Raw genomic sequence first — 15732 nt, forward strand, 5'->3', positions numbered from 1 at the left:
AAAAAAACGTTTTGAAATTTTATTAGGATGTTTACAGTTCGATGATAAAAGTACACGTCAAGAACGTCGCCAACATGATAATTTAGCACCAATTCGTGATTTTTGGGATTTATTTATATCGAATTGTACAAAGTATTATTCGCCGGGTAAAAATGTGACAATAGGCGAGCAGTTAGTAAATTTTCAAGGTAAATGTCCATTTCGTGTTAAAATGGGTCCTAAACATGAACACCTGGGACTTAGAATTGTTATGATGAACGATTCAGACACTTATTATATGATAAATGCTATTCCTCACGTTGGAAAAGACGATAAGAGACCTCAAAAGTTTATGCCTTCTTATTATGTTCGTAAATTATCAGAGCCGATCTATGACAGTCACAGAAACATTACTTGTAATAAACGTTTCACTTCAGTGCCTCTAGTGCAAAGCATGAAAAATAAATGTTTGCTTAGTATGGTAGGGACAATTCGAGCTAAAGAAAAGGAGATACCACTGAAAATAAAAAATTTCACTGAAATTAATGATTCGCGTTTTCTTTATGCTGATAACGTGACATTACTTTCATATTGTCCGAAACAAAATAAAATAATTTTAGTATTGTCTTCGTCTTCTTTACATAAACGAGGAGATGCAGTTGTTGAAAAAGAACAAAAAATCATTGAATTTTATAATTCTACCAAAGGAGGCACTGACAGATTTGTCCAATTATGTCGTGAATACAGTACTGTACGAAAGTCTCAACGTTGGGTGTTGAAATTCTTTTATGCTATGTTAGATCAAAGCGGTCTTAATAGTTCTATCTTATATAATTTAAACAAAGAGGACAACACGAAGTTAACAAGATATAAGTTTTTAGAAACATTAGCTAAACAATTATACATACCACATATAAAAAAACGTTTATTACATGGTATGGGAATCACCGAGGAATTACGAAAACTAATGAAAGGCGTTGTTAAGGGAGAAAATAGCGAATCATAACACATATATGATCCCCTTACTTACAAATTAGATAAATGTGTAAAGTGCAGATATTGTCCTGCCCTTAGTGATAGGAAAACTCGATTTATTTGTCCTCAATGCAAGAGACCACGATGCGAGAAGCATCGCTCGATGTTATGCGAATAGTGTGCACCTATAATTAATATTTAAGATAATTTTTTTAATTGTATGTTTCAATGATTTGTCTGCAAAATATATTGTTATAGCATGAATGAATAAGTGTATTATATGTATTTTTATGTAACCGCTTCTTTATCCAAAAAGCTACAAAACTTCTAAAAAAAACTTAAAAATGTACTTGATCCCTTGCAGCTTTATATTAAAATTGTTTAAATTCTAGCAAAACATTTATTTTCAATAATATTTTAATTTTATGTTTTATGATGCAGTTGCCGCTTCAAAGCTTTTCTAAACGTTTCAGTTTTATATCTTTCACGAAAAGATGATTTTACTAGCTATACATAAATTCTCCTTCGCTTTAAGCTTTTACAATATAACTTCTAAAAAAAAATTCGTGCCAGCTCCAAGAGGTCTAAAAAATTTCGTAATTTTCAATAAAATTTTTATAAATGTTGTTTTTTAATTTAAAAAATTACGAACTATACAAAAAACGATTTTGTCCTCTTTAACATCGTAAAACACAACTTTAGACTGTCCAAAAATTTAAAAAATATTGTAATTGTGTTGGGCGATGCGAAGGATAAGGATACTCCAATGGACGTATGGTCTCTCCTTTTTACTGACGAAATGCTAAGTAAAATTGTCGAATATACTAACGCTGAGATTCCATGAAAACGAGTAAATTATAAAAGATTAGTAAGTTATTTAGGATATATTAATCTCGAGGAATTAAAAGCCTTTATAGGAATTTTATACTTTTGCGGATTACGAGGAGAAAATTCTAGTCTTGTAATGGAATTTTGGAAATCAGATGATACACCTATTTATCGCTCAACCATGTCAGGAGACCGTTTTGACTTTTTATTATCATGTTTACAGTTGGATATAAGCACACGGTGCCTAAGTGATAATTTTGCACCAATTTGTGATCTTTGGAATTTATTTATATCAAATTGTAAAAAGTATTATTCGCCGGGTAAAAATGTAACAATAGGCGAGCAGTTTCTAAATTTTTCCGGTAAATGTCCTTTTCGTGTTAAAATGGGTTATAAAAACGAGGGGCTTAGAATTGTTATGATGAACGATTCAGACACTTATTATATGATAAATGCTATTCCTCACGTTGGAAAAGACGATAAGAGACCTCAAAAGTCTATGCCTTCTTATTATGTTCGTAAATTATCAGAGTCGATCTATGACAGTCACAGAAACATTACTTGTAATAAACGTTTCACTTCAGTGCCTCTAGTGCAAAGCATGAAAAATAAATGTTCGCTTAGTATGGTAGGGACAATTCGAGCTAAAGAAAAAGAGATACCACTGAAAATAAAAAAATTCACTGAAATTAATAATTCGCGTTTTCTTTATGCTGATAACGTGACATTACTTTCATATTGTCCGAAACAAAATGAAATAATTTTAGTATTGTCTTCGTCTTCTTTACATAAACGAGGAAATGCAGTTGTTGAAAAAAAAACAAGAAATCATTGAATTTTATAATTCTGCCAAAGGAGACACTGACAGATTTGACCAATTATGTCATGAATACAGTACTGCACGAAAGTCTATTCGTTGGATGATTAAATTCTTTTATGCTATGTTAGATCAAAGCTTTACTAATAGTCATATTTTACATAATTTAAACAAAAAGAACAACACAAAGTTAACAAAATCTGAGTTTTTAAAAACATTAGCTAAACAATTATACATACCATTTATAAAAAGACGTTTATTGCATCGTAGTAAAATCACCAAGAAATTACGAAAACTAATGGAAGGCGTTGTTAAGGGAGAAAATAGCGAATCATAACACATATATGATCCCATTACTTACAAATTAGATAAATGTGTAAGACGCAGATAAAGTCCTGCCTTTAGTGATAGGAAAACTCGATTTATTTGTCCTCAATGCAAGAGACCACGATGCGAGAAGCATCGCTCGATGTTATGCAAATAGTGTGCACCTATAATTAATATTTAAGATGAATTTTTTTTTTAATTGTATGTTTCAATGATTTGTCTGCAAAATATATTGTTATAGCATGAATGAAAATAAGTGTATTACATGTATTTTTATGTAACCGCTCCTTTATCCAAAAAGCTACAAAACTTCTAAGGAAACTTAAAAATGTACTTGATCCCTTGCAGCTTTATATTGAAACTAGATTTTTCGCCCGCGCTTCGCGCGGGTTCAAAATCTATTCTCTTCTCCCCAAACTCACCCATTAATTAAGAGCACCAATAGAACTCCATGAAACCCCAATTTTTAACCCCATAGTAACCATCCCCTTAAATTAGAAACTTTTGGTACCAGTTTCATCAAAATCATCAACAAAAAATTAGAAAAATTATCTATAACAAAATTCAGCTTGATATCTCAAAGTTTGCGGAAATTGAAGCAATCACGTACATTTCTTTTTAAACAGAAATCGGAAACCCCTTTACTATTATCAATTTTTCTAATTCTATTACATTCTTTAGTTCTCTCTACCCCTATCTATATATATAAGTACCTGACGTTTGTATGTCTGTCTGTCTGACCGCGAACTACTTGTTATTTCCCGAGAAATTCGAAAAATTTCGTAACCGGTTTCCAAAAAGATCGGTAACAAAAAATTATAAACTTTATCCCGGGAAATTATAAACAATCCCCGGGAAATTCTACCCCTACTTCATATAAAATTCTTTGAGATTCGGTCAATTATTTCCCGAAAAATTAGAAAAATTAGAAAAACCGGTTTCCAGAAAATCGGTAACGAAAAACTATACACATCATGGCACTCCCCAGAAAATTCTACCCCTACTTTATATACAATTCTTTGAGATTCGGTCATTCGGAACCGGTTTCCAAAAAGATCGGTAACGAAAAATTATACACTTTATAGCACTCCCCGGGAAATTCTACCCCTACTTCATATATAATTCTTTGAGATTCAATCAATTATTTCCCGAAAAATTGAAAAAATTTCGGTACGGCTTCCAAAAAGATCGGTAACGAAAAATTATACACTTTATAGCACTCCCCGGAAAATTCTACCCCTGTTTGATCTATAATTCTTTAAGATTCGGTCAATTATTTCATTTTTGCTGTTCTTGCACAGCAACTGATTAAAACTTTGTAAAGTTTTTGTGGAGTTAATTTTACTGTTTCCATATACTTTCAAATAAATAATAATCGACAGAATCTGCTTTACTTTCCATTTCTTGCAATTTTTCCCATCCGACAGTTTTTCGTCATTTCTTCTACTTCAGACGTTCAAAGAAATATGTTTTTTTTAAGAAACGAAAAAGTCGCTTACATGCCCTTGAAGGTTGTCTATTCGTCTTTCAAAATCCGTTGGAATTTTTAAAATCGGTGAATTTTATGAAAAACTACAGCATTTTTTATTAAAAAAGTCATTTTAGCCAAATTTTTGGTTCTTTGTTTTGTTTTTCGAAATTTTTTTACTGTTTTTTTTTACTACCACAAACTGATGACTACTATCGTCTTTCCTATTAAAGAGCAAACAAAATTATCTATTACAAAGTTTTCTAACAACAAATAAAAACATTATACACGCGGTACAAGTTTGGGGTAATTTATTACCCCGCTTGGCCTTTCACGTATGAGAAAATTAAGAAATGCTGTCTAGGGTTATACCCACAATGCCAGAATCATCGCCCAGACGACTGGCTATTATGCACACAATGTGCATCAATGTTTGCTACTTAAGATGATTTTTTAATTATTTGTTTTAAAGACTTGTCTGCAAAATATATTAATATAGTATGAATAAATAAATGCCTTTCTTTCATGCGACTAATTGTAAGATTGAGTTATATTCAACATAAATTTGATCCACGCTATACGAAAACCAATTGTATTTTCCATTATGCATTTTGATATGTAGGTAAAAAACAAGCAATATAGTATAGGTTAATGTAACTTCTTTCTTAAAATTACAAACGTAATGAATGTTTGTTCAATTTTCATTAATTTTAGACTAATTATTAAAAAAATTTCGTACAGCGTGGATAAATTATTGAATAGAGAATAGACAATGCCTATATACATTGGTATATAATTCGTAAATGTCTGGAAATTGTTCGTTCTTCAAGGTTTTATCATTGTTCTCTCGATTACCAAACTCGGATTTCGTACAAGGGAATTGAAACTTCAACAGCAATTGCGATGACATATTTTTATAATGTATACGAAATCAATTTCGAAAAATGACATTTGATAAATTTTTATCACACGAGATTTTATATGTATGGAATAAAACACAACTAATTAAATTATAATTATATCGAACTGGAACACTCGGATCGGATATTAGAAGAAAATCGACTTTGTAAAATTTAACAAAAGCATTCGCTGTAAAGGAGTTAGTGACATATATGTGACATATGTATATCATAAATAAAATATTGCACAAATTTATTACAAAAGCAAATCAATAGTTCTTGGTTAAATATTTCTTGAAAAGATATCCTTGCTGGTTTTGTAATTTCAAAGGTTGTATAACCTTTAATTTCCAAGATTATGAAAAGTTTCAAGTACCAATAACTTTTATGACTTAATTACATCCGTCTAGCAAAATTTCTTTCCCTTTATAAGAAAAATGAAGTTCCTACAGTTTCTTCTATTTGTCTTAATTATAGAAACGTTCATCAAAGAAATTATCTTTATCAAACTCAATTATACAGGGTGCTTAAAAAAATGTTAACACTTATATGAAAGTAACTTGGGTCTATATGGGGAAGTGCTTCAAGGCTCTAAAGACCACCTGGAGAAGATTTCAAAAATGTGTTGACAACGATGAACAAGTAGAGAGTCTTTGAAGACAAAATACATTTGTTACTATCATATTTTATGTTATTCTGTTCTGTTTCTCCAAAAAAGTTACTTCCATATAAATATTAACATTTTTTTAAGTACCCTGTATTATCATACTATTAATCATAATTTACGATAATACTATGCTATATAATTATTTATTATCTAATTTATATTGTTTTTAAATTTTTCCATTTCTAATTTATTTTCTATCTATATTTCTTTCTTTTGTTTCAATTTTTTTCTTTCAGTATTCTATATTTTGCCTTTTATTTTCTCAGTTTCTTGTTATATCTTTCTCTGAACTATTTTCTCTTTAGTTATAAATCGATGGCCAGTACAACTTTGGAACGCGATTATGCACAAAGGCAACTAAAAAAAAAGAATTTAAAAATAGCATTGCATTTGAAACAGAGAAACCAAAGCGCATTAAAAAAAAGAGCATTGAATGAGTTAACAATCACATCTTCCACAGAAAATATAGCAAAAAATAAATCAGAAAGGATTATTAAAATATTAACAACAATAACCATTAGATAAAATGGAATTTTTTCGACAACGGACAAAGAAATTTCATTTTCAAAACAAAATAAACAAATGTAACCAATCTCCGCAATGTCCCTTCAATGCCAATATTATGCGACCATGAGTTGTGTATGCCTTAAGGCTTAGATTCAGTTATTCATATCAGCTCTCATATGCATTGAGATCTCTTTCACAAACGTGCGATCGATGGATAAAGCCATTAATTTTACATAGCAAATTCGACAAAATAGTGTACGGAATTTATAAAATATAATATAAAATAAAGCGCTGCTGAAATTAACTCCGCGATCTGTTACATACAAAAATGAATGTTATATTGTACTCTTAAATCAATGATAAGTCGCTTGTCGCGTAAGTCTTCAGAGCATAAATGATTAATATTGTTTGGGGATAATACTTCATATATAGTGCGTTTTTAATACTGTAACATTGAAAATAACTGCGATATTTCAATGTTTGCAATCTTTCGAATTCGGGGAAAGACGGACGGGAAGGGCTTCCGGAACTGTCAGGAATCATTGAAATAGGCGGTTTGACGAATATATTTCGAGTTCGAGATCAGGCAGCCCCTTTCACCAGTGTCTCACATAAATATTCGAGTAGCATCCTCGCGGCTTGATCCATCCAAAACCAGCCGTCTTTGTAATGGAAATGTCTGCTGGCATTGCCTGCTGGGTCGCGTTTTTCCGACGTGAAATCGTACTATCGTGTTCTTGAACTCCTGAGATTCCCACGAGACATAAACATCCGTCTCAGGGGATGCTGTATAAGTAGAAAAATGGCCCGTAGGGTCCTCATAGAATTCAAATAACGATTTACGTTACACCGCGCAACAATAAATATACCCATTCTGCGACAAAATAATAATTTATTACAATGACTCATGAAATAACAATAAGAAATCTTAACTCTATGGAAAATTAATCTTACGTCAACCGGTAAAGTGTTAAGATTAATATGATATATTTCTGTCTAAAAAAAGTATAATTAATACTATGGGGAATTTGTTTAAGGAATATTTATTATTGTAAACGTATTAAAAGAGAATAGTATGAAAAGATTTTATTACAAAGTCTAGCAAATTTTTTCTCTCTCTTTCTCTCACTCTTATCACGTGGATAGCGTGACAGTCATACAGTTTTTATGCGCAATTTCTCGCATGCTCGGAACTAGTTAAAAAAATTTCAAATATCTAGTCAACAAAGTTCCAAATCTCTTATTGTGTGTGTGATGCTATTCCTATTAAATAGAAATAAACTCCAGACTCCAGCCAACCATAGATATCGCATAATTGCGCCGTGAAGCGTAGAATGTCTGCCATATCCGTCTGGTCGTTCGTCAATCCAGTTATGAGGACAAAGGTTCGGCCATCCACATTATAATTTCGCTATTATTTTACTCGTGGTTTACATTCAATGTTATAATTTGCGAAATATCTATTATTGTGTGAAAAACAGCTTTCCCGTGTTTAATTACGGAAATGTAACTATGCCGTTTAAAAACTTTTTCTCGACATTTAAATTGCAGTATTTTTATTTATTCAGTAATATATTATTTAAAAAATACGTAAATTAAATGTTGATTACCAGAAATAAAGCTCGAAATAAGGTTCTTTGAATACTTTTGGTTCTCTATCCGGTCCTCTTAACATTAGATATTCCATTAACTTTTGTCAAGCACCGAGCGATAGTAACATTGCAGATGCTTTCAACATGCCGTATCTCCGACAGAAGTCATTTTGGAGAAATGACACTAAAACACTTTTCTCGATTATACAAACCGTCTTTTAGTTCTGACTCGCACCGTGACGCATTTTGCAAATGCGGAGTCGCGTCTTTTCGACAATGGGCAAATAGAGGAACGATCGAGATTTCCGTGCGCAGAGGGCCTTAATTGCGCTCACGGCAAATATTTGCATTTCAAGGGGCTTTTACATGTCTGCATAATGTTTGACACAGATGTACGCGCGAGTTGGTCCTGGCCCGTCCTGGCTGGTGGGGACCGGTATAAGTACCTATCACAAGAGAATGCTCCTTGTACGCTTGTGTATTCCCATACTATACACGTATTGTAGTGATGAGCTACTCGAGACTCAAACAGGTGCATACTCGTTTAACAGCGCGCGAGTCAACTCCGAAACTTCGGTCGAGCGCGATGTATTATCATCATACTCCTTGTATGCTCGCGGAAAATAGATTTTTCTCAATTCTCGTGAACAGTGAGGGCTTTTTGAATTGCTGGATAAATGAATAAACTTAATTACTGTTAAACGATATTCTTCTGTAATTTATATTTAAACAATGGCTCATTTTATCATTAGTAAAAATAATTCCTATTTGGTTCATGATTGGTTCATTACAAGAGAATTATTATTATTCAGTTATATTAATTTATAGCTCGATATATGCGTTACAGTTTACGATTAATGAATCAATCAACCGCAATTGTAAACAAATCTATAATCGATCAGCTATTGTAAATTGCGTAGGGATGTAATCTAATTTTAAAACTAATAATTCGGTATTTAATCGAATTTAACATTCACAGTTTATTATTTTATCGTCCTTATAGATTTCGAATGATGAAATTCACCATATAGAAATATTTAGTAAAAAGTAAACGTCCGTTAAACTATCCGTTAAAATGGTTTTTCGCGGAAACAGATTCTTTTCGCGAGGACGTCCTATACGCGATGAAGTTGCAATTTTGCGCATTACACGAAACTAAGTGAAACTAGAGCACAAGCGAGTCGGCTGTAAACTACGATTAAAGTTCGAAACGCGCCGTGCCGTACGGGCGTTATCAGTAGCGCCATTCGTAACAACGTATCCTCCCTTCGTCCTACATTCTCCAATGATAAAACCTACCCATATTATTTCCTATATCGGCCGCTATCTCGCGAAGACAACCTATTATGTTTCCCAAGAAATATATCTTTCGTAAACTTCAACAATTTTAACTTTTTCAATCACATAACTGAAATTATGTAATAAAAAGATTGACACCGTGCAAGTGTTATACCTATGTAATAAAATTTTTCTATTCTTCAAAAATAGTAAAATTTACACAAATATATACTATAACTTTACTAACATTGTAAAGTATTATCAATAATATTTTTCTGTATTGTTTTTGTCAATGTTACAATATCCCTCCCTAAAGAATCAAATTTTTATAAACCACTGAAGAATCTCAAATTAAACAAAAATTGCCACACAACTCTGCAGATACGTTCTTCTCTGACAAGCAAACGCATTTGTCGTGCAGGAAATCATGTGGGAAATGGTTAACTCGCACTAACCCGCAATTCCTAACCAGCGAGCTTCAAATTTCGCCTAGCTCTCTCGCGTGAACGATTTACACGGTGCAACGAAGCATGCACACATCCGTTCATCACGATTCCCCTCGTCGTTCTCTCGAGCATTGATTTTGTTGCGGCAATCAAGAGAGACCGGCCAGAGCCCGCTCGAGAGGAGACAGAACGAGATAGAGGCCCGCTCGTTGGATTGGAATCCAGCGGCTCGTATAACTTCGATGGAATCGAAAGGTAGTCGTTCGGAAGGAAATCGCGGACTCTCTACCTCTATATCCGCATCCTACCCCTCTACCCTTCCCTTCTTTCTAGTTTAAACTTCTCCTTTTCGCTTCGTTCCCCCTTGGCTTCCTATTCAGGCGAGTATCCGGCAATGAACGGTCCTCGCACTACGTCTGACACTGACCGGCGTTTTCTACTTCGCGGGGGCGGTTATCGTTTAGCCATTCTCCTTGTTATCTCGGATCACGCTTCGCCGCTGCGCACAAGCCGCATTAGCAATAATGATATCCAATTGACGATATGTTGAGTCACAGCAGATCATTGATGCGTTAACGACAGATAATAGCCACACAAATACATATAGATATTGGTGACCAATCCGCCTTAACTAATGGGCCTTAACGCCTTTACAGTGCCAGACTAGAGTCAAGCTCAACAGGGTCTTCTTTCCCCGCTAATTTGTCCAAGCCCGTTCCCTTGGCGGTGGTTTCGCTAGATAGTAGATAAGGACAGTGGAAATCTCGTTAATCCATTCATGCGCGTCACTAATTAGATGACGAGGCATTTGGCTACTATATAGAGTCATAGTTACTCCCGCCTTTTACCCACGCTTTCTTGAATTTCTTCACGTTGACATTCAGAGCACTGGACAGAAATCACAGGATTAAAAAAAAAAAGAAACGTGAACGAAATAAATTTTTATTGTACATACAAGCCTGTTCGATTATTCACTTTTTAACTGTATTCTTGGAAAACTATTTTGTTAAATGACACGTTTCGCATGTACTTTGTGATATCTGTTTTATAAAATACATTCAAATTCTTTACTTTTTAAAAAAAATGTCCTTCTTTGTCTCGTAGATACTCTCTTCTTAAAGTGCATCCATTATTTCTGACTTCACTCGCTTTCGAGATATCGTACGGCAATCAAACGTTTTGTCTCTCATAAATGCTCGCGTGCTTGTCACGGAGCAGTCGCGTGCGGAATATCGCGGGCGCGATTTAATCTTTCGCACGCGTCCGCGAGTCGCTCCTGCCGTAATTCTAAGCGGGGCGCCAGTGCTATTATGCGCAACGATGCCTCAACTGTTGCACGCGAAGGATTAATTTCACGTGCCGGCGCGGGCGCGGAGATCTTGTTTGCAATTTCTTGCCCCGCGGGTATTAATACAGGGCGAAATCTCCGGGCCTGAAATTTCTCTCCCGACCCAATTCGCCCTGTGTACATACCAACCGCGTGATCCCGTGGGAGATCTAAAGTTCCAGTCATTTCTTGCCCGGCAGGGCAGGTCACTGAGGTGATCAATGCGCCATCGTTCCCCCAAAAGTCTCTTTGCGATATCAGTCGAGTATTAATTCGTTGAAAGGCTAAACCCGAAAGTTACAGAAACTCATCACAAGACGTTATATAAATAATCGCCCTTAATTAATGTTTCAGTTAACTGAAAATTTCAGTTAAGCGAAAATAAAGTAAAAAAAAAATTTTTTTAGCTAAATGCCTTTCGCAAATTTAATCAGATAATATAACTTATCAGTATTATTACATACATGATGTATAATATTGCCAATTAATTTTCCAATACCGATGTATCAATTACCGATAATTTCAGAAGTATATAATTTAATTAATTCTAATACATATTAGTAATATCAAAATCTGGTTTATAATAATTAAATTATTCTTTTAATACTAATAAGATAATAATATGTAAAATATTGTTATTCATCGGACAACAAACTTGGATTGGATCTGAATAAAATAGAAAAAATAATGAAAAACCTCTCAAGTTACACATATTGAACAAGTTCTCGTAAAATAAAATTGTATCGTAGGAATCAGCAAGATGTACCCTTGCATTACAGATGTTAATTCAAGCGAATCTATACGAATAGCCGCATTTCTGCTCAGATGGATTTGAAATACCGGCGCTGCTCTGGTATTTGACCCTACGGCTCTTCTCGAGCCCTATTGCCATCACCATCACTACACTCCCTTTACGGTTCGCATCAGTGCGAGCTTCATCGTGTAAGCGCAAGGTCATACCCTAAGAGAAGTTACGGCATAATACTCCGGGCCACTTTCCAGTCCATGCGAAACTTTCAGTGAATTTAGCGGAGCGAAATTAATTAACGGAAGACAATGTTCACCTGCGACCACCAAATTGGCTCGCTCCGCTTGCAGTTACGAAAATTCGACGACAAATTCACTGTTGCACGATAATCATCGAACCCTGAAGCGGTCATCAGTGAGCATAAATTTATAATACCCACAATCTACTTAATTGATGTAAATAATTGTATATTGTAATGTTTATTTCATAATTGTAATTATATATCTCTATGTTTTACCTCTTAATTTATTATAATTAAAAACCAAGTAAAAGGTTCTATTAAATTTCATTATATTGTTTAACGGTTATTAATTCTTATATTGTGTATTTATTTTTAAGTATTTAGCAAAATTTGCAGTAATAGTCCATACATAAATGGTAGTAATGTAGGTAACAGCTTAAATTGACTTTAATGGTAAAGTACGATTTTCCGCGTCAACATCGACGTAAAATTTCGTTTATCATATGATCGACATAGAATAATTTATTCTATCGATTATCCGCTTGAGTGGCATAGCCGGCACGTTTGAACGACACGTTGAAACTCAGTTAAAATCGCTGACAGCGCAGCAAAAATTTTTAATACACAAACTGTCAAGCACGGGCGGCACGAAAATCCATTAAAAATTTCAAGCGTCATTAAAAATGATGTAACTATATTTCTAGACAAGATGAAAAAAGTTCTTTCACTATTAATATTTCCGTAAAACTATTACTTTCTTCAAAAAATCATTACTTTTAGAAATTACTTTGAATTTTTATAAGATTGCACGAGGTACACATTTTTTTTGTAAAAATAAAAAACAAGTGCGCGGTTTTTTCCAAGCCGTTTGTACTAATAATTGTATTCTATATCTTTTTATTCAATGTACAATTTTTCACACTGGTGCGTGCATTTTTAGCATTTTTTTTCATAAAAAAAATAATTTTTGAATAATACATTCTACAAAAAATATAAGCCCATAATTATAAGTATATAAAAATAGAGGACTATTTTTTAAGAATCGCGAAGATAATGTACTTTAATGTATTATTAACAATTAATTTTTAAATCTTATAATTAGTATTAGCAAATTTAATTTTTAGGTCAAATATAAAGAAGAATTTCCAAAGTTTCTATTTGCTCGATCGTGTATAGTATTATAATAAAACAGATGATTTTAAAATAAATGTTTATTTAACTTACTAATTGTGTAAAATTCATACACTTTTTACTACGTTCCTTTAATTTATTTACTAATAATCTATCCTACGATCCTACATGGCTTATCCTTTCAGAAAATCTCACGTTATAACCGATAATGACACATTGATGGACTTACCTTGACCCAGGTTTCGTGTTTTAGTCCCACCGTTTCCCGAAACGGACTCCTCTTCCTCGTTCGCGCCCGTTTTACAGTCTTTGTCGAACGCTTGTAGTTCCGTACTGAATCGCCGTGTCGTCGGGTCCTCCTGTAAGGAAGAGGAACAACTGCCATCAATCTCGGTCGCGCAAACGACAGTTTGCGAACTAGTCGATCACGCCTGATTTGAAAGTTACGGAAGTCAAGCGTTTACGTTGCCGATCGTTGGGGAATAAAGACGTTAGCGGCAACATTTTAAATGGTGTCTTGAAGCGGAAACCGACGCATGCAGATAATATGCCATGATGTCGCCCTCCTAATATTACATACGATAGCTTACGATGATAAGTTACGGGAAGTTTAAACAAATTGCCCCGCGAGTTAAAGTCATTACATTCCGAAACAAAGTTAGAAATAATTTGGGAAACGCGTGTCGAGAATTCTATGCTTTAACATAGGCGATGTTTGCATTATTGCTACTATTGTTACAACCTACAGAATAAAATGTTCAAATTTATAGAATAATTATATTAATGTGTGGACACAATTATCGTTTCATTAGTGACGTACATGATATTTAGCATTAATTAATTATTCCGTATTAATTAACTTATTAAGCAATTGTTTGCAGTAGCTGATCATAAATGCTTTTGATAATAGCGTTTTCGACAGGCGGTTTATGTCACATCATATTACAAGGCACATTTGAATTGGACTCGATAATTTTACTAGAAATTCGCGGTTTTACGAATTTGGGTAACAGCTATCTCAATACTGGTAATCATCGATTTTTCGATAACAGTAATGTATTCCACGAAATAAATTAATTAATGAGATATAATATGACACAATATGTTATATAATACAGAGAAAGAAGACTAATTAAAATTTAAAATTTTTAATCCAAAAGAGAAATTATATACGTTGGAAACATTTTTCTTGTACACTTTAATAAGCAAGTGCAATCGCATTTCTAGTTCGCATCTCTAGTTCGCATTTCGCGAAATTTGAATCTGATAGAAAAAGGAAGCCGTCAGAGCTGTCATGGCGTAGCGGAATTGCAAATACCACAAGTGGATAATTCTCTTTTTCTTTTTTGCTCATCAAACTCGGTATAATAATGAAACAAATACGCGAATCAAAGCGCTTGCCGTGTATCGAAGAATTTCTTCTTGACGGAGCGAACTCTAAGGGAAAGTAATTTGAATAGCTCGCTCGCGCGTTTTCCACGTGTGTGCGTACGTTCCATCGACGTTTCGCAATCTGCTTCGTAATTTCAACCACAAGCATGGCTCACGCGATACGATTCATACCACGAAAACATCGCTCCAGGAAGCTTTATATCAACGATCTTCAAAGAGCGGAAAATAGCGCCGCGCCTTCTCATCCTCTCTACGTACGCTGGCGTATTTTCGTTCTGCTTTTCTTGTTTCATTCAGGATACCTCGCCCGGTCGTTCTTTTCGACACACTTTATCGTGCGCGCACCAGTACATTGAAGGCGGTTCATGTATCTGACATAACGGCGGGCAATTCTTTTCCTTTTTGACAAGGATCTCAGATAGTGGAAATGAGATTTTCAGAAGCAATTTGAAGCGAATTTGTCTGTAAAAGGGTCGAGATGGGGAACAGATTCAAAAAAACGAAGAGGGAGGTCACGTTAAGGAAACACGACTACAGCGATGATAACAACGACGACGGCGACGACGAAGAAGGCGAGGAAGAAAAGACGACATCGCGGAACAGGCTGCTTTAGTATGGCTTCTATTCAGCGTCTTGGATTTTTCCGCCGAGTCAGCTTTGCATTATGCGACGTTAAGTTCTCGAGAATTTTCAGCGATCGAAACACACCGCGGAACCAATCCGTGGAAATCGTTCGTGAACGCATAATGCGCGCGCTTCACCTATGCAAAGCACGAGAGCGTAACATCGGTCGTATAGCGGCGTTAAAGTCATTTAAGCCGCATTAAGACTTAGGGATGTTCAAAGTAAGGCGAAATTGCGTGGCTGCCACTATATATCCCGAGGTAATCCGACATATCTTTCGCCTTAATCCCCAAGATCGGGTACGTGCGGCGCACAACTTTCCCCCATGAGAAAATTTCTAAGAAAATTGCGCTAACCGTCGAGTTCGTCGATACGGAAGAAAATTCGCGTCGAGTATATACACTCGTTATACGTTCGAAAAATCCATTAACGTTGAAAAATCCATCCAGTAAGAAAAATATAAACCGTGTTATTAAAGTTGCTAAA

The 15732-nt window shown here is 34.5% G+C and overlaps 2 protein-coding genes across 2 annotated transcripts in view; one reads left to right on the forward strand and one right to left on the reverse strand.

Annotated features, from left to right (window-relative positions):
• LOC139782519 (piggyBac transposable element-derived protein 4-like) overlaps positions 1 to 1175 on the forward strand; it is a 1930-nt gene extending 755 nt beyond the window's left edge. The window contains exon 1 of the mRNA XM_071721548.1: positions 1 to 1175. This exon is cut by the window's left edge and continues 755 nt beyond it. Coding sequence (XP_071577649.1) covers positions 1 to 985 — 985 coding nt within the window. The 3' untranslated portion in view covers positions 986 to 1175.
• The window catches only part of LOC139782515 (uncharacterized), a 101811-nt gene extending 88225 nt beyond the window's left edge, over positions 1 to 13586 (reverse strand). The window contains exon 1 of the mRNA XM_071721546.1: positions 13460 to 13586. The gene's annotated coding sequence lies outside the window, so the exon portion shown is untranslated. The remainder of the gene's footprint in view (positions 1 to 13459) is intronic.
• Between the last annotated feature and the right edge of the window lie 2146 nt (positions 13587 to 15732).

The sequence above is a fragment of the Temnothorax nylanderi genome, unplaced genomic scaffold (assembly GCF_030848795.1).
Source record: "Temnothorax nylanderi isolate EJ_2023f unplaced genomic scaffold, tnyl_v1.0 TNYL_tig0420_pilon, whole genome shotgun sequence".
Lineage (NCBI taxonomy): Eukaryota > Metazoa > Arthropoda > Insecta > Hymenoptera > Formicidae > Temnothorax > Temnothorax nylanderi.